The sequence below is a fragment of the Phocoena phocoena genome, chromosome 4 (genome assembly GCF_963924675.1).
Source record: "Phocoena phocoena chromosome 4, mPhoPho1.1, whole genome shotgun sequence".
Lineage (NCBI taxonomy): Eukaryota > Metazoa > Chordata > Mammalia > Artiodactyla > Phocoenidae > Phocoena > Phocoena phocoena.
Genome location: NC_089222.1, coordinates 74,469,372 through 74,489,168, shown reverse-complemented (window position 1 = coordinate 74,489,168; position 19,797 = coordinate 74,469,372). Strand labels below are relative to the sequence as shown.

The following is a 19,797-nucleotide window of genomic DNA, read 5'->3' as shown; positions in this document are numbered from 1 at the left end:
TGCCTCCGAGCCAACAGAGGTGCCCTCTCCACTCTGCCTCCATCATCCTCCTGCCCCAGCTTCCCAGCTCTGAAATGCAGTGGTCCCAAAATATTGCCATTTGCAGCAACATGGATGTATCTAGACAGTATCATACTAAGTGAAGTAAGTCAGGCAGAGAAAGACAAATATCATACGATGTCACTTATATGCGGAATCTAAAAAATAATACAAATGAATCTGTATACAAGATAGAAATAGACTCACAGATGTAGAAAACAAACTTATGATTACCAAAGGGGAAAGGAGAGGCAGGGATAAATTAGGAGTGTGGGATTAATAGATACACACTACTGTACATAAAATAGATATATAAGGACCTACTGTATGGCACATGAAGCTGTATTCAATATCTTGTAATAACCTATAATGGAAAAGAATCTGAAGGTGTACACCTGAAACTAACACAATATTATAAATCAACTATAGTTTAATACATTGTAAAATAAAATAAAATTTAAAAAATAACATGCAGTGGCCTGTCAAACAAGATATTATGGATCTTCTACTTTGTACTAGATATTACCTTATTTAATCTTCACCACAACCCTGTGAAATAGCTTCTTTCCACTTCACTAATTTTGCCAGTGAAGACACCAAGTCAAAGTTTTTTCTCTCACAAATTCTGGGCTGGTAAGAGGCAATTTTGACGTGGGGCCTCCTGGTTTGAACTTCCTGCTTTTTGCTATACATTTTGCAAGCCATTGACTTAAATTTGATTGATTTTCCTGTTCAGGGACTTTCTCCTTTTGGAGAAAGTTGGAAGCCCAGAAGCCCAGGGAGGGTTTCCTGGAGTGGGGGGCAGATAGCCTGTGGAGGGCTTGGGTGCCATTGGTGGCAAGTTGGGTGGGCCTCCCCTAAACCGACAGACAGATTAGAGGTTCTCGGAGTGAAGGGAAGCAGGAGAGCCCTCCCTGGGGCCCTCTGTGGCCGTGGATCTCCACCGTCTTGCACTTGCTACAGTCCCATCACCTCCCAGTGGCTGTGCAGGGCGGTGGCCCCTCGGTTACTGGGCCACTGATAGTATGGGAGACTGAGGCTTATTTTACCTCGTTTTCTTGTCAGAGGGCGTGGAATCAGGGTTGCCAGGCTTCCTTCTAAGCCATTCCTGCCGGGAGCCACCTGTAGGCACCAAGTCTCCGCTGGCTCCCTGTCCAGTCCACCTCTGTCCACTCTTCTCTTCCCCTTTCCCCTTCAGGATCCAGGGCTTTTTCCTAAGGAAGCCCTTACACTACAGCACCTTCATGGAAACCCCAGGGTTTCTCCCTTCAACCTGGGGTGAAGGCTCAGACACCTGCTCCAAGGATGACCCAGGCCTGGGTGAGGGTGCTGGCAGCAACGTGGAAGCAGACCTTGGGTTCAAATATAGGCAGGTCACTCGTGAGTCCCCTTCAGGGAGCCAAGGGAATGGGACTGACCAGTTCCCACTTTCCCAGAACTCCCCACCCCGGCAGACATGGGGCACCCACTGCCTGTCCAGCAGAGACTACTTTTCCCTCCAAGGTCCTCTGGATGCTCAATCACAGGCCTGGGGCACCACCTCCCATCCCACTCCCCCTCCTTTCCTGACCCTGCTCCATCCTGTGCCCTTTCACAATGCACAGGACTCGGTTCCAGGGCACCCTGCGCGGCTTCAGAGCCATCGTGGGGACTCCCTTCCAACTTCAAGGTCCTCCTCTCGCTCACACCCCATTGCTCCCTACCTGCCTTCCCCTGCCCACTCCCACCCCAGTCCTTGCCCCTTAAGAACTTAGCAATCCAGAGGCCATGCCATCCTTTTTCCATAGGGGAACGGAGTCCTGGAGAGAGATACAATAGGACCTGGTAATGGGACCAGATCACTTAGCAGCAGAGCCAAGACTGGACCCAAGGTCCCTAAATCCAAGCCACCTTCTCCCCGTTGCCCATGGTCATGACTCCTACAGACACCCCTTAGTTTACCCCCAGGAACAGACCCTATGGGGCTGGCAACTGAAGGTTCCGAAGGCTCCTTCTGGCCTCTGTTTCCTCACTGTGTGATGAGTAGGGAGGATGAGGGGCTTTGGATGTGAGGGTGGTGTAGATGGTGGGCGTTCTGTTTGGTCTTAGCCACGCCCTTAAACGTTTCAAGGAAGGTGGAATCTTCCACATCCTTGGCATTGTGCCTCTTACTATCTGTAAGAGAATGTGTTCCTCTGACCCGCTGTGTGAGAAATGATTCCTTGGGTGAAGGCTTCCCCGGGCCTGCTGAGGAGGGGAGGGAGCTGTGATTATATCTTTGGTTTGGGCTCCTGACCTCTCACCGTCTCCTGGCCCCAGAGACTTTCAGAAGACTCAGACACCGAGAAATACAGAATGAAACCTGGCCCTGGGGCCAGGGGGGCAGCTTGGAAGGTAGTGAGGAAGGGACAGGGGACCCAGGGGGAGCTTCCCCCAAAGGCCTTAGTTCCAGCTCTAGTTGCAGCTCCAGATAGAGGCAGGCAGGCAGGCAGGGTGTAGAGGAGGCCAAGGCCAATGCCAGGGCTATGAGCCCTGCCCTGAGGGCATTAGCCCAAGAGGAAGCTTTTAAACCCAAGTTCAGAGGCAAGAAGCCGACTGCCTGTCTCAGCTGCCCTTTAGTCCTGCCTTTTTTCTCCAAGCCAGTTGCTTCTTTTCTCCCCTGGTCCTTCCTTTCCATCCTGCCTGTCTCCTCTGATTCCCTCCTCTCTCTGGATCTACTTTGCTTTGATTCATCTGTTTCTCACCTGTCTTTTCCTCTGACTCTATATCTTTCTGCAAGTTTTTCTTCCGGGTGTTATCCAGCTTTCCTGTTTTTCTGTGTCATTCCTTCTCAACCCTCTCTCCCTTTTTCTACAGCTCTCCCTACCTGTCTCTTTCCACAAAATAAGCCCTGGTTCCCCCAGTGAATTTCCCCAAACCAGGACACTCCCCCATCTCCCTGCTTCTCTCTGTCTCTACATCCTCCTTCCTCGGTCTCTTTAGCATTCTCCCTCTCTCTCCCCTATATTGTCCCATCTCTATCCATTCACCTCTCTCTACCTCTCTGTCTCTGTCTCTCTCCCCATGACAGACCCCAGCTCCTCGGATGGGATCGGCGACGTCAGCTACCCCGTCCCCAGAATGCTGCCCCAGGTGCATCACTTACCCAGGAGCACTGGCCCAAGGACGCAGGAACACAAGCAGCTCAGGAACACCCAGGGGACCCTCCTGCAGTGGACACCCCTCATGGCTCCAGAAAGAGTCCCTCACGCTCCCCTGGGGAAGCTACTCAGCACAGAAGCGGTAGTGCAAGTAGCAGAGGCGAACCTGTCCCCACTGGCTGCTGGCCTTAAACAGGTGTATTTACCTGAGGGGCCAGAGTACCAGGGGAAGCAGACGAAAGAAGGTGGGGCCCCGTGCCAATAATCCTTGACCTGTCTTTCCTTTCCTCAATCTCCACCCCCTTCCCCCACCAGGAAAAAATAAAAAATATAAACAGGCTGCTCTGTTCCTAGTCAGCCTGGGCCAAATAGGGAGAGGGATGGGAGGGGCATGTAGGGGAATAGAAACCAGGACACACGGAAATGAGGGCCCCCCGTCCTGCCTGGTGTCCTGGGCTGCCCCTTTCTTGCTGGCGTTTCGGACTGCCACAGCGGGAGCAGCCGGGTCATTTCAGGAGGAAGGGCAGGGCAGAACGGGGAAGAGAGGGGCTAAGAGGGAGTGAGTTTGGGGCTGTATGAATAGGAGAGTGAAACTTGAGGAGACCCTAAGAAACATGGCAAGTGGGGGGAACAATGTGGGGTGAGAGGTGGGAATCAGAAATACCCCCCGACCCCGTATGCTACTTGTGGGATGGAGGACTGGGCTCGGAATATCTGCTCAGTGCTAGGCACAGGGTAGACCCTCACCAAATGGTGAATTTCCTCTTTCCAGGACAGGACGCAGCAGAACCAGGGTCCAGAAAGCCCAAGGCAACCTGGGGAAGCTGCTTGAGAGATCTGGGCTGGGTAGTGTGGTAGAGAGTAGAACCTGGGGAGAAGGGATTGTGAGCCCATGAGGAAGTAGGGTCTGCTCCTGGAGACCTTGGAGACCAGGGCACCCCATTTTGACTTCTTGGGACTCACAAGCATAACCAAGAAGGGACAGGAGCTCCAAACTGAGCGTGTCAGGCAGAGTTTGAAGGGGAAAGAAGGTAGCCGGTATAGTTCTGCAAAGGACAGCAGCAGCGATGTTTCCCCACCCTTTGCCACGGTGTGAACCCCTGCTTCCCTGGTTTCTCCAGATTTCATTCCCTGAGTGTGGGGTCTGTGGAGTGACTGGTCCCCAGGCAGGGAGCTCAGGCTCTCACTGCACAGCCTAGGATGAGGAATCGGCATTTCCACGTTCCCAGGCAGAAGCCTGGAGCCATCCAAAGAGGAGAGGATGGCTACACTGTGGCGCCGTCTCAGAGGACCAGGAAGGCTCCACCACCTTGTCGGCTACTTGCTTTCTGAAGCTGAAATCCCAATTACAGCCAAAGCCCAAAGGCTGGACTTTCCAGTTATAGTGCAACTACTTCAGAGAAGTAGCATGGTCCCCCCAACAGTCCCACCTCTGTATGGATCCGTTGATCCCATTCTTTCCCAGGAGAAGGAAACCCATATGGGTAAAGAATTTTAAGCATAGAGCAGTGGGACAGGATACGAGGAAGATATCACTGAAAAAAAATGTACATAGACGCCAAGGCCAACTTGGCCTCTTAATCAGTTTTTCTGTGTCAGTTCTTGCTCATGAGTTCTTTCTGTTAACTTGCTATGTGTTTTGTTTGGTGACATTTACTGGACTACAGTTTCCTATTTAGAAGAGAAAAAAGCATTCCAGGGGCTTCCCTGGTGGCGCAGTGGTTGAGAATCTGCCTGCCAGTGCAGGGGACACGGGTTCGAGCCCTGGTCTGGGAAGATTCCACATGCTGTGGAGCAACTGGGCCTGTGAGCCACAACTACTGAGCCTGCGCGTCTGGAGCCTGTGCTCCGCAACAAGAGAGGCTGCGACAGTGAGAGGTCCGCGCACCGTGATGAAGAGTGGCCCCCGCTTGCCACAACTAGAGAAAGCCCTCGCACAGAAGCGAAGACCCAACACAGCCAAAAATAAATAAATAAATTAAATAAAAAAAAAAAAAAGCATTCCAGGTTAGACCAAAGTAAGAGTTGGACATCTTGTGGACCTAACACAGCAAACCTCCCACTTTCCAATGCAAGGGACACTGGAGGCACAGAGTGTTCTCCAGAAGTTACTGTGGTGGCCAGGACTCCAACTGGGTTCAGGATACCTGAACTTGAATCCCAGCTCTGCCACCCAAGGCAAGCCACAGCCTCTTTGAGACTTATTTTCCTCATCTATAAAATAAGGATAATATGTCAAAGAAAAAACAGAGCTGGACGGGTAGTTAAAGCATAAAAACAGATTTTATTCAGGACTCTTGCAATGTGAGAAAAGGGACCTCAGTATAGACCCAGGCTCAACTCCAAATATAGCATGAGCAAGTGGGAATTTATAGCCAAGAAGCAGGGTAAGGGTCAGTGGATAGAAAATTACTAAGAGAAAACATCAGGGGTGAGCCGATTCTGGCTAAACCAACCTAACAGGACTTTTGGCCGAAGACAGGCCAGGGTGATCAGACATCACCTTGGAGGGATGGAGGAGGATGAAGTGCCTGATCAGACATTGAGAGTTCCAGATATTGAGGATGGGACACTCTTGCTAAACTGACTTGGCAGGGCTCTTGCTAAAACTGGATTTTACAGGGAAGTGCACAGACAGGCCTAGAAGGAAGTTTAGGAGCCTGACTAAATTTCAGTCAAACAAAAGTCTTTGTCAAATAACACCTACCCAAAAGGTTGCGAAAATAAAATGAGCTCAAACATGTAAAAGTGCTTTATTGTTGTGAAGACACCTGTAGAGGGCACTTGGCCTCTTGTTTCATCCTGACATCAACCCTGAAGGTAGAAACAAGTGAGGGAAGCAGGACATGAAGAGGAGTCTGGAGAAGAATTCCAGGCTCATTTGCATACTGAGGTCTTTCTTGCATCCCTTTTGGGTTTTAGGATGTTGGCACGTGTGAATCTAGTTCATCTTCTCCCTGCCTGCCTCCAGTTCCCTTCCCATTTCCCTTTGAGTCCAGCTACCTCTCGGCTTGCCCATTTTCCAGGGTTGGTGTGCTTCTGGGTCTCTATGACAAATGCCCCTCTTTATCTGTTTGTCCTTCCTTCTCCCCTCCTGAGGCATCTGATGGGGACAGAGAGGGGTGAGTGAGAAGGGAAGAGATGAGTAGATTCCCGGAGGTCTGTCTGATGGAGACCTCCTAGACCTGCAGACTGCTGGGTGTTCTCGGGGGCAAGAATCTGAAACCAAATTGAGGCTGATATTCCATGCGGGGGGCCAGAGAGTTCAGTCTTGACTTGGGGTATCAGTAAATTGGAGCAAGGATAGGATTATGACATTTTCACGTGGAATGAAGATACAGATGTGGCTTGAATAGACTCAGCCTGGGTTCTGGGCAGTGTGTCAAGATCTTTAAAGGAGACTTCTCTCCTAGGCTACCCAAAGTGGGAGACTCTCATCTTGGGATGGGGTTAAAATTGCTTACCTCCATATAATTTATGCCCTGATAGACCCTCATGCTGCTAATAAAGTTACTCCTGGCCAGCCTTAAAACACTTAGATTGAGATGGGGCAGGAAGTCAGATATGTATTCATCCTGATTTATTCAATCTTAAGACTTGAACTAGAGTGCCAGGCCCTGTGTATGTCCCCGTAACCCTGCAAGGTACATATCACCATCCCCAGCTCACATCTGAGAAAACTGACGTTCAGGGAAATGAACACGCACTCTCATCATGACTGAGTCACGGTCCGGGTTGTGTGATCAGGTGGAACTGGGGAATGCTAACTGCCCTGAATCACTCCTGCCCAGGTCACACGGGGAAGTCGCAAAGCTGGAATTCGAGCCTAGGTCTGCCTGGCTCCAAAGCCAAAGAATGGAATTAACATGCCCTGAGCGCTTATCCTCTGCTGGTGGGGGCTTATATGCTGAATGGTTATTTCCCCAAGGTAGACACAGAGATACGCCTTTAAGAATGGATACACTGTTGGCTGCAAGGAGAGTGGTTAGTTGGTAGCGCCAGCTGTCAGCTCCTTCAGGTGCACCTCAACTTTCAAGCCAGGAGCACTCCCTTCTCATGGTGACCCTCAGGTCAATGACTGAGCAAGGCAGTGGTGCAAGGACTTGGCTAGTTCCAGTCCCACAGGATTCCTTTAAGAGGCAGTCTGCGCCCCAGAGCATCCCACAGCACCTGTAGGGACTTCGTGGCTTTGTCAGCTGTGCTGGCTCCTGCCCAATCCTGCCTCTGGCCTTTTCCTTTCACAGGTGTTATTCCCAATAAACTTTTCCATTTCACTCCATCTCAGCGTTTGCTTCCAGCAGACACTGAGACACTCACTTAAAAGAGGATGACCATTCTACGATATAAAGACTGACCATCTGAGCTGGGTTTCAAACCCAAATCTGCGCAACTCCAAGTTCTCTGACCACTGCTCTGTACTCAACAGTCCAGCAAGGGGAGGGGCGGGTGGTTATGGTCTTGGTGGGCGTGGCTCCTGCTACACAGAGGAGGGGGAGATCTGCTTGCGAGGGCAAGATTCCCAGGCTGCAAAAGATACAGACCAATGGGATTGATGCCGGTTGGGGCGGGGGCTCCCCCATGGCTGGACCCGCCATGGGAGTGTGCTATGTGTTGGTGTCAGGCCATTGCGGATGAGGGAGCCGAGGTGACAAAGGGCAAGCTCTGCTCGTGAGATCTTGGCACCCAGGCCGTGGTGGAAGCCAGGGCCCTGGTGTTTGTGCCACAAAAAGGCCTCTGTCATTCTCCCAGGTTTGGGCTTCAAGGCCCTTTCTCTAAAAGTGCCCTGCGTTCTCACACCAGTTAGTTCATTTCTCATTTTCCCTCTGCGGCGGAGGGGGACTAATGCCTCCCCAAGCAACATCTTCCAGGCCTGGGGTACCCAAGAAGGAGGCTCCGTGCTGAGTGCCTGGGCAGGGGTGAAGGGGTAGACTTGAGGCCCAGGAGTCTAAATTTATCCATTCACTCAACTTTAAGGGGAAGAAAACTCAGTCCTGGAAGTTAGCAACAGTGCTCAGTCAAAAAGCCAGCACCTAGGAGCTCAGATTCACTATCTGTGACCTACGGGTAGGCTTCCCTTCTCAAATTCTGAAAGAAAAAAAGAGTCTGAACATAATTTTAGAACCAGAAGAACCTTGGCAATCATGGAGTCCACACTGCTCATTCTGCCATGGAAGAGGTGCCGGCCCACAGAAAAGGGAGTGTCCCAAGTCACACGGTTGGTCAGCGGCAGATGCGGGCTTGCACCCATGGTTCCAGTGTTCATTCTGCTCTGCGCTCTTCCTCCCATGGTTATTAGGTTGTCTTGTGCACTCCTAGCACCCCAGTCAGACCCGCCTCTAGCCTAAACCTCTGTCCACAAGCAATGCTCAGTAAGGGCTGTCACGATGGGGCCTCCTGCCCTCTCAGACAGGGCGGCCAGCAGAGACTTCCAACACAGGGTTCTGACAGAGAGGCCAGCCCAGGCCTTAAAGAGTTTTTTCAAATAAAGTTTACCATCGCTGTTTTTTTCCCCTTATGAAAGTAATACATTCTCACGATAGCAGATATGGAAAATATTTAAAACTGGAGAGAAGAAAAACATCATCAGTACGTTTGAAAAACCCCTCTTAATACACTGATAGATTTCTAGCTACTTCTCCAGGAATAGCTCATATACGTAGTTTTAATCTATCACATCATAGATAAATTTGGATTCTACTTTACCACATGACTTTAAACCTAAACGTTTCCTCTCATTGTTATGAAACACTTCACGCACACATTTTTAAAATCAGCGTAATGTTCCATTGAGTGGACTGCCATATAATTTATTTAATTAAGTTGGACACGGGCTATTTACTTGTCCCTATTACAAGTAGTGCAGAGATGATTTCCTATTTAAGCTCATTTCCTTAAGCTAGAATCAAGACTGGTATGTTTTGATACACTGCTCTGATCTTCCTTCTCCTACAGCAGGAAGTCAATGAACATGAATTAGCTAAGTCTACAGTGTGTGAGCGAATTCTCAGACACTTGGGGTCTAATGCTGACAGTCTTAACGGTAGAGGCAAAACCAACAGTAAAATGAGATCATTAGATGAGCTAAAATCATGGTTGGATTAAGGACTCTGCAGGTGGATTGGGAAACAGGTGGAGTCCCTCAAGGATGCCTTCCTGGGTGGGCTCCCAGCCCTGATCCAGGACCAGCTGCCAGGCCTCTTATTTGAAGAACTGAGACTTGATACATGGCCCAGGTGATATTCTAGAGAAAGTAATCCAGAAGGAATTTGAAAGAGGACGGGGTGGGGGAATTTAACCAGAGGATCAGAGAAAAAGAAAATGGAAATAGTCCTGGAGCAAAACCTAGCTGGGAAGTGAGGTCCTCTCCTTCTTCCCCAGCTCCCTGGGGAGAGGAACTAGCTGAAGCTGGAGGGGTCGGCCAAGGGGAGGGAAGGGGAGCAGAGCCAAGGAGTCCCAGCAAGCCCTGCTCCCCAGGATACAGCAGAGGCAACAAAACTCAGGGTCAGCCTGGCACTCCAACAGCCCTGTTATTCTGTGAACCTGTGTGCCAGGCACTGTGCCCAGCACAGGGGATGCTGAGATGAATAAGATATAGCCCCTGCCGTCACAGGGTCACAATCTAGAGGGATCTAGACATGGGGGGAGGGGCATTTACTGATGGGCCCTCTGGGTTTGCGGTCCTGAGGTCTGGGTGTATGTTGAGCAATGGAACAGACTCACTGAGGGCAGTCCAAGAGGATCTCTCTCCTATTAGTTTCCTAGGGCTGCCGTAACAAAGTACCACAGACTTGGTGGCTTAAAACAACAGAAATGTATTCTCTCCCAGCTCTGGAGGCCGGAAATCCTAAATCGAGTTGTTGGCAAAAGCACACTCCCTCCAAAGGCTCCGGGGAAGAATCCATCCTTGCCTTCTCTACCATCTGGTGGTTGACAGCATCCTTGGCATTTCTTGGCTTACAGCTGCACCACTCCAGTCTCTGCCTCCGTCACCACATGGCCATCTTCCCGCTGTGTGTCTTTGCCCCTTTTCTCTTCTTATAAGGACAAAAGTCATTGGAGTACTGCCCACACTAATCCAGTATGACCTCAGTTTAACTTAGCTGATGACATCTGTGAAGACTGTATTTCCAAATATGGTCACATTCTGAGGCGACATGAGTTTGGGGGGACACTCATCCAGCCCAATAAAATCTCTTCGAAGAAAGCTTGCGAAGGGTACTTGTGGGTCGTTACGGTAGAGGACAGGTGGCCTCCTCAGGGAAGCCCGGCAGGTAAGCCCACTTCCCCCCGGGCTGGCCCTGGAAATCCCCAAACGTCGGCCCTCATCACCCCTGAGCCACAAGCCAGGCTGGGTGACCCAGGGAAATGGGCGGGACTAATCACCTAATCTAACTTCCCAGGGGAGGGGGGAAGCTGGGCAGGCAGCAGACCCAGGAGCCCCCAGCCTGGCGGCCTCCTGCCATGCCGAGACCACCCTCCACTGCCCAGGGAAGTGGAGACAGCAGGAGAGCAGGGCGCAGCTGGAGCCGACCGCACCTGCCCCCCACCACTGTGGTTTCAGCCTCGCACTCGCTCTCCAACGTGGGCTTACTACAGCTGAGTGAAGGTGTCACACTTCCTGGTTTCCTTCTCAACGTGGAGAAGAAAATAAGGGTGGGCAAGGGGTGAGGGACAGGACAATGTATTTAAAAATAAGCCACCCCACCCTGTCATCAGGCATTCCGCAGCTGGGCTGGTCAGCCCACTCCCCGCCCCCCACCGCGCGCGCGCGCGCGCGCGCGCGCGCGCGCACACACACACACACACACACACACACACACACACACACCACTCTGCAAGGGCAGGGAAGACGCCAGTCCTGGAAGGATATTTTTGAGTGCTTTCTTCTTATTCTGACACTAGACTATCTCACAGAGTAGTGAGAGCCTGCAGGCCCTGGATGCAACCTGTACGTCGGGACTTCAAATGTAGGCTCCAATATCTTATAATAAATAATATAAATTGTATAATTATTAAATTATTGTGATATACTGGTATATATATTTTATACTTATCGTATTAGCCTAATTTAAGTGTGAGATTGGCTTTCTAAAAATGCTTTGAAAGCTTTCATGACTGTTATTGCCTGGAGAGCCCCTGAATGTCTGATTGCTTTTAACAGTCCTGGGCAGCCAAACCCCAAACCCCTGGTCCCTATGAGATAGTTAGGCCACCGCCCTTGGTTAGTTTGCCCCTCTGCCAAGAGCAGGCACACACCTGCAAGGACCTGGCTTTCAGAGGCCCCCCCACCCCATGCCATCGGAGTAAAGATCACTGTACTTTGCCTAAAGGATTAAGAACATGAAACTCATGGTTTGCTGGGCCTATCACACTGGGCTATCACGCTAGGGCCTATCACAAAAGGCTGCTCCTTTTGGCACTCCTCATCCAAGGGCAATGAGAGACCATTGCAGGGATTTAAGCAGGGGTGACATGATCCAACTTTTGGTTCAAAAAAGGTGGAAATCAAGTTGTGAAAGAGCGAGACTAGATGAGAGAGGAGGCCTCATAGAATAGCCCAGGCAAGAGATGATGGTGTACGGAGAAGTACAGTGGCAGGGAGGTGGAGAATGCTTGGTTGGAGAAAGGTTTCAGAGATAGAACCCACAAGGCTTGATGGGAGAGGGTCATTCTTCTGCTCCACTTTGAGCCACAGGAAGGAGGATGGTGCCAGTAACTGAGAAAGGGAACATCAGTGGAGTAATAAGTTGGAGGCATGGAGGGAGGTCGCAGGAGGGAAAGACATGAGTCTCTTCTTGGTAGGGTGACCATATTGTTTCTGTCCCGAGCAGCACACGTTTGAAAATGAAAGGAGGCACCATTGGAGCAACTGGGACAACAACTTAAACTGAGCCTGTACCTGGCAAATCAGACCTACAGTCATTCATTCGAGTCTGGGGATGTATTGAGGTTGGAGGTATTGATGAGATACTCAAGTGAAGCTATCAAGGTGACAACAGATATATGCGTCTGAGTTTAGGTGAGATTTTTGACCAGAGGGTTTTCTACCAGTAAAACAATTAAGGGAGTTGTTTCTTTCCAATTGCTTTATGGTATTTCATTAAAACCCATTTTATGACTCTTGTCACTATAGATGTCAAAATAAACTGGAAGCAAAGGAAAAAAAAAAAAAAATGAAGAACGTGAAACCCAAACCCTTATTCTTTGGTTAGAGCCTCTCCTTCCTTCCCCACCAGCCCTTGGCAAGAATGAGAGGCAAAATCAAAATTCACTGGTGTTTTTATCCATATCCGTGAGTCTGCATTTCTGTATAAATGACCAACACATTAAAAACAAACAAACAACGACTTCTTGTTCCTTTCTCAGGACCTAAAGTACAGCCTTTCATCAGATGAGTACAGCAGGTGAGGAAGGCAAGGAGAAAATGCGGAGGCCAGAGGGGAGAGCTGAGCAAATTTACAGGCTTGATTTAGGCATCCAGGCCAGACCCTGAACTACCGAACCACGGGAAAGGGCTGCTGTGGGCAGAGTCCCCAGAACACAGGAAGATGGTCGTTCTGACTGAGGCAGATCAGAAGTCCAGCCCCTGCGGATGCAGCCCAGGTGTGGGTGTGGAAGGAGTGGTAATAAGAGCAAATGAGGCAGTGAAACCAGGGCTCCTACAAGGTGTTAGCCGTTTGGCGCTGCCAGCTTGCATGGCACTATGAGAAACGTGGGAAGTCCTTGCAGCTGACTCACCCAAATTTCCTGGAATGTAGGTGAAATCCTTTGGGTACCTGACTGGAATCCAGAATGACTGTCCTGAGTGAGGGAAGCCTCGGAAAGGAGGGAAATTGCAGAGAAGGGCCTGAGGAACATGCCAGGAGCCTGCTTTGCAAGGAGCAGCATCTCCCAGCTTGCTGGGTTGGGAGGTGAGGGTTAGGAGGGGGACTTTGTGCAGAAGGCACCTGTGTTTGGGGGTTCCCTTGGGTGGGTGTTTCTGTTTTCTACCTGGGATGGAGGACTTTTAGTTCCTGGAGGGGAGGGAGAGAGGGAAGGTAGGTGGGAACCAGGGTGTGAAAGTCATCATCTCTGGGAGGAGGGGCTTTCTACAGGAACAGCATTGGCCAGAGGCTCCCGGCTTCCCTCCGGTGTCCGAAGATTCTTTGAGACCTCAGACCCTTCCTCACTGGCTTTGCCGCCATCTCCCACCCCCAATCAGGAAGCTCTGACCAAGCTTCCAGGTGGCCTACACCTGCTTGCTAAGGAGGAGGTCCTCCCTCAAGTTGCCCCCAGGGATTCCTGCCCTGGCTCCCTTCTTCCTGCAGCTGTCTTTTCCATTTCCAACTCTACCTGGCGGGTCCTCACAGTGCCTCAGGGTTTGAAAGAAGCTTATTCATCAGGTCTTTGCTGAGGCTCTTTCCCAGGCAAACCGTAGCCTCCTTGCCTGCCGTCCTGCTCAGTCAGGTGTTTCCCAGGTGCCCAGTGCCCCGGCCTGGCCCCTCGTCCTGGTCTCTCCTGGACTGGCCTGCACAGTTTCATGGATTCAGGTAGAAGACAGAGACAAAGGGCTTTATTACTCAAGGAGCAGCAAGTAGCCTGAACTTCATGTTCACATTGGCTTCCCTTGCCCACAAAGTCCTACTGGGCAGTACAGAGGTAGGCCCAAGTGGATGCTGGGACACAATGGATTTGTATCATAGCTGAGGAACCCTGACCTTAGAAAACACCAATCTTTTTAAGGGGCTGCAAGAAAACCTGCCCAACCTTTCCCCCAAGGTAGACGTTACCTTTATAATATTGGATGGCAAACAAATTAGCATTCTGTCCCAGAGGGAGACACTATCTCTCTCTTCCAAGGCTGTTCACACTTTATAAACATCCTTGAAAAGATAGTGGAGAACAAAAGGCTGTCAGTACCTCTGCTCCCGAGACTTGCAGAAACAGGAGAGATCAAAGGGGAAATGTCTCCGGACATCCGACACCAGGGAAACCCAAGTCCAGCTGGCCCAGCTTGTTGGCTCTTTCCCCTACCTTGGGTTTACTAGGGCGACTCATTCAAGTGCCATGTACTCCCTTCCCCCAGGTCTCCGCCCCCAGCACAGTGCCTGACCCCTGATGATTCTCAATAAATGTTTGTAAAGTGGATAAATAAATGACTGGGTCTTTATAGAATTTCTGCTTTACAGTGTGAAAATAGCTTAAACATTAAAGAAACCGCAATAGGAATGGCAACTAACATTTATCAAGTACTTACTACGTGCTGGCATAGTCAGTTCTATTACAACCAGAGCTGGCTTCGTGGGTGTGTCTCTGTGCAGGCAGACAGGACCTCAGGATTAGGAGGGCACTGAGCTTGGTTTAATGCTCTGCTGCCATCATCTTGAAATTCTTAGTTTTTATTTACAAGGGGGCCCACATTTTCATTTTGCATTGGATCCCACATATTATGTAGCTGGTCCTGGCTATAGTCTGCACATGTGTTACTAAAATTCACAGCGCTCTGCAAAATCGTGAAATAAAAATCACAGGGCTTATGGGGAAAATGAGGGCTTATGACAAAAACTTTGTCAATGACACGTAAAAAATACACCTAGTTGGGCTTCCCTGGTGGCGCAGTGGTTGAGAGTCCGCCTGCCGATGCAGGGGACACGGGTTCGTGCCCCGGTCCGGGAAGATCCCACATGCCGCGGAGCAGCTGGGCCCGTGAGCCATGGCCGCTGAGCCTGCGCGTCCGGAGCCTGTGCTCCGCAACGGGAGAGGCCACAGCAGTGAGGGGCCCGCGAACCACAAAAAAAAAAAAAAAAAAAAAAAAAAACAACTTAAAAAATACACCTAGTTAAAATGGTAGTATGGTTTTACACATTGAATGGTTAAGAAGTTCATCAGGACGATAATAAGTATGGCACTTTACCTCAAGAAAGACCTGAAGCTGGCTTCTGGATGTGGGTGTTGGAAGGGTTGTTGGCTCCTGGACATGGGTGGCTGCGTGTTATGGTGGACGGTCGAGGGTATCAGTTATGCGATTACCAGATATGGAAGGATATGGTGAACTGAGGTAGCTGGAGATGTCTGGTGTGTGGCCATGTGTGTTTTTTGTATTCCTAGGCAGCTTGGTTCATCTGGGTGCAGGTTTCTGCTTTCACCTAGTGTTTCCCGAAGATGAAATCATTCATCAGCAAATGTGAAATTTGCAGTAGGTTCAAATTGTTCCCTCATGTATCAATTGCACTGGAACAAATTAGTATTTCTGAGACAATCATTATAGCAGACCCGACTGTCCTGTTTTAACGTTTACGGGTACCTAAAAGCCTTCACAGTTCTAACCCGGGAGGTGGTTACTGGGAGAGATTCCCATGAGGGAGTGGTGAGGACTCAGCCTACATGAGGGGCGTGGCAGACCTCACAGAGTCTGCCCTCCTGTATACCACGTGCTAAACTCTCAAGCTTCCCAGAGAATCCGTAAACAATGAAAACTGCTACTTTCCAAGGCCCAGCCAGCCTGCTCAGGGCTGATTGCCTAAGTGGGCCTCTCACCTAGCCACCCACTTATCAACTGACAAAGAAAATATAAAAAGAAAATCACAGTTCCCAGAAAATTTTTTCCTCTGCCATCTTTTAAAAATCCTGTTTTGCCTTTGTTCATTACCAACAGCCTATTTGCTGTCCTGCCTCTTATATGTAAATAAATTACTTGCATGCAGATAACTAACTGTCTCTGAGCAACTCAGAGGTTAAGTAACTTGTCCAGAATTTTGCGGCTAACAGGGGCCAGAGCCAGAGTTAGAACACAGGTCTGTCTCTCTCCACAGCTTTTCACTCTTGCTACTTAACCTCCTCCAACAGTGAAAGCATCTGTAGTTTGAAAGAGAGTGTGCTGGTGGAGCGGTCAGGGCTGGAAAGGCAGATGGAGGTTGGGGGGCTTGTGAGAGGCCCGATCCCAGACAGGAATGGCTGTGCCCGGCCCAAGAGACAGGGCTTCAAAGGCCTTTCCACCCTGGAATCTTCCCGACAAGCCCATCAGGGACAGGGGTGAGGACACCAGGAGGAGTGCAGGCTAACCCCCCTCTGTCCCATGTGGAGCAGAGTCGGGGTGACAGGGCTTTGTGCCCAGGAAGGAGAGTGGGGCCTGAATCCTCAGCATGGCTGCAGTTTGGGATTATAGGGATGAGTAGTCTAGAACATAGAATATCCACATTCTCCCATGACCCTTCTGTTTAACTATATGGTCATAACCTGACTGTGACCTGGAGAGTGGCGGAAAAAAAATGAGACTGGAAAATGAGATAACCCTCGCCAACCATAAAGAGTACTTGCTTATCTACATCTGTAGTGTGCATGGTGGGGAGGGAAGAAGCAGAGGGGGCAGTGAAGAAAGAAGACTCACATGCAAAGTCCAAATATTTCAAATACATTTGGCAATATTTTAAAAGAAGGTTAACCCTGTATGTAAAACAAAAAGCATAAGTCAACTTGAAAAGCAATTTTAAATAACTAAAGAAAAATATTTGCAACATATTTGCAAGATATCCTTAATATATAAACATAATATTTATATGTTTATAGATATATATATTAAATATCATATATTATTATTACAAAGTAGTAATAATACTTTAAAATAAAATAAAGATGGGAGCAAAGGACATGAATAAACAAAGAAATACACAGAGGTTTTCAATCCCACTAGTATTTAAAGAAATGTAAAATCAAAACAAGATACCATTTTTTTAAAAAAATCACATTTGTAAAGATTTCAAATAAATGACAATAGCCAGGATTGATGAGCATATGGAGAAGCTCACATTCATAATTGCTCTTGAGATTATAAAATCATATATTACTGGAAAGGAATTTGTTAATACATAATGAAAGTCTTAAGATTTTACTTCTACTCTTCAAAATTCACTTCTAGGAATTTATCCAAATGAAATTACAGGCCAAGTATACTAAGACATACGTACATAGCAAAAACTGGAAAGTGCCTAATTGATGACAACTAGAATTTGGTTAAGTTCTTATGATGCATTAGTACAATAAAATATAATGCATTCATTAAAAATAATCTTGTGGAAGAATATACAGCAATCAGGGAAAACAATAAAACAGTGTGCAATAAAACGTTCACAAAATCATTTATGCCATGTTATTGCAAAAGTTTTTTAAAGAGCTATATACAACAAGAAAAAAAAAGAAAGACAGGGCTTCCCTGGTGGCGCAGTGGTTGGGAGTCCACCTGCCGACGTAGGGGAAGTGGGTTCGTGCCCCAGTCCGGGAGGATCCCACGTGCCGCGGAGCTGCTGGGCCAGTGAGCCGTGGCCGCTGAGCCTGCACATCTGGAGCCTGTGCTCTGCAGCGAGAGGGGCCGCAGCAGTGAGAGACCTGGTTACTGCAAAAAAAAAAAAAAAAAAATAGACTTGGAATAAAATATACCCCAATATTAACATTGGCATTCTCTGAGTGGTCAGTGACATTCATTCTTTTTGCTTTTTGGTATAGTCAACACTAAGCACTCTTTTATAAGAAAAGAGTGAATGTTTTGTGAGTTTTTAAAACGAAGATTTACCTTCCTAAATGAGTTTTTCTCATCTGACTATTCACAGGAGTTTGAATTCCTTGAGAAGACAGACAGCCACAGAGTCCCAGACCTGACAGGGCCTTGGGGCCAACTAGTGTGATGCATTCCTCAGGCTTGTGCTGAGCACCAGGCAGTAGGGTCTCATGCGAACAGAGTGGGTCAGCAGTAGCATTTTAAGAAACTCTCTGTGCATGTGTAGAGGAGGACTCTACAGCATGAACTACACTTTTATATGGGTTGTAGTTTGGAAAAAAAAAGTTTGAGACCCTACTCTACAGTAACTCCACCAAGCACTGCCCAGCCCTGGCTGAGCCCTCCTAGTGATGGGAAACTCATTACCTTTGTGCTGGTGTTTGACAGTACAAACTGTTAGACAGGTCTCCTTATATTTAATGAGTCCTGGCTTCTCATCATGCCCGATCAGCCCTCAACTCCCTCCTCCAGGGCAGCACTTCAGACGTTTGAAGGCAGCCACCAAATCTCGCTGAGTCCAGGTCTGCCTCCCCACCCCTTCAACTCCTTGACCACCCCCACTCCCAGTTCTGAGGCCCTTGCCTCCCCTGTCTCTTCTTAAGTCATCCTCTCCCCGCCCCCGGTCCATTAAAGTGTCACACACATGCCCATGACCCTCCCCCAAGACTGAAACCACTATGCCAGGCCATTTTGCTCATTAATGAATCCACAGATTCATTCGATATCATTAAGGGAGCACCCACTGTGTGCCCAGCTCTGTGCTGGGTGCAGGGGAGACCCCCAGAGAATAAGAAAGACCCGGCAGATGCCTCGCGCCCGGTCCCAGGGTCGCAGCTCTAGCCGCAGCCTGGGTGGGTCCCTCCAGCACCCAGGCTCCAGGCTGCCCCGGTCTCCTCGCCTGGCCCGAAAGAGCCCGTGAATACGGTGGACCGCAAGCAACTGGTGCAGAAGCCCGGCTGGTGGAGTAGGCGGAACGCTAGGACTACAGGGCCGCGGCCACGAAGAACGTGACAGAGCTGAAGCAGCCAGTGTCTAGTGAAGAAGGAAACCTTCTCTCTGTGGCCTACAAGAGTGTAGCTGGGGCACGCCGTTCTTCCTGGAGGGTCATTAGTAGCGCTGAGCAGAAGATATCTGCAGAGGGCAACGAGAAGGTGGACACGGTACGTGCTTACCGTGAAAAAATAGACAAGGAGCTGGTGTGTCAGGATGAGCTGAGCCTGCTGGATAAATACCAGATCAAGAATTGCCAGGACAGCCGGTATGAGAGCAAAGTGTTCTACCTGAATATGAAAGGGGACTATTACCGCTACCTGGCCAAAGTCACCACTGGAGAGAAGAGGGCAACCTTTGAGGAGTCATCTGAGAAGACATGTAGCGAAGCCCACAAGGTCAGCAAAGGGCACACACAGCCCACTCACCTCATTAGATTAAGCCTGGCCCTTAACTACTGCCTTTTCTACTATGAGATCCGGAATGCCATAGAGCAAGCCTGCCACTTGGCCAAGACAACTTTCAATAGCGCCATTGCCAAGCTTGACACTCTCAGTGGAGACTCCTACAGGGACTCCACGCTCATCATGCAGCTCCTCGCGACAACCTAACGCTCTGGACAAGTGATCAGCAAGACGACGCTGGAGGAGAAGGCAGCAATTAAGGCCCCCAGGTGGACTGGCAGTGCACACTGATGCTACTACTGCAATCTTTATTTATTTATTTTTTTTGCATGAGCTGGGGATCGTGTTGGGGAGGGAAAGAGAGGGGTGATGGGATGACCTTCTTAGGGAGAAACCCACGACCTGTCTTGTTGTTGACATTTTTGCCAAAATACCACTTGTGGAAAGGCAGACTAGCTGTGCTGGTATTGGATAGCAGCCTCACACTGGCATATGGACGGTTCTGTAGATTAATGCAAGTGGAGCTGTCTTTAACTTGTTGCTAGAAAACAGGGGTTTTTTGTTTTGTTTTGTTTTTTTTCTTATTAGTCATCAATTATATACACATCAGTGTATACATGTCAATCCCAATCGCTCAATTCATCACACCACCACCCCCACCCCCAGCCACTTTTCCCCCTTGGTGTCCATACGTTTGTTCTCTACATTTGTCTCA

General features: G+C 49.2%; 1 protein-coding gene and 1 pseudogene across 1 annotated transcript in view; one reads left to right on the top strand and one right to left on the bottom strand.

The window, feature by feature from the left end:
* Nucleotides 1-3,245, bottom strand: part of MUC4 (mucin 4, cell surface associated) — a 54,972-nt gene extending 51,727 nt beyond the window's left edge. Inside the window, 1 exon segment of the mRNA XM_065875846.1 lies at nucleotides 3,164-3,245. Within this exon segment, the coding sequence (XP_065731918.1) occupies nucleotides 3,164-3,245 (82 nt within the window).
* Nucleotides 3,246-5,511: 2,266 nt separating this feature from the next.
* Nucleotides 5,512-19,342, top strand: LOC136122010 (14-3-3 protein gamma-like; annotated as a pseudogene).
* Nucleotides 19,343-19,797: the final 455 nt, after the last annotated feature.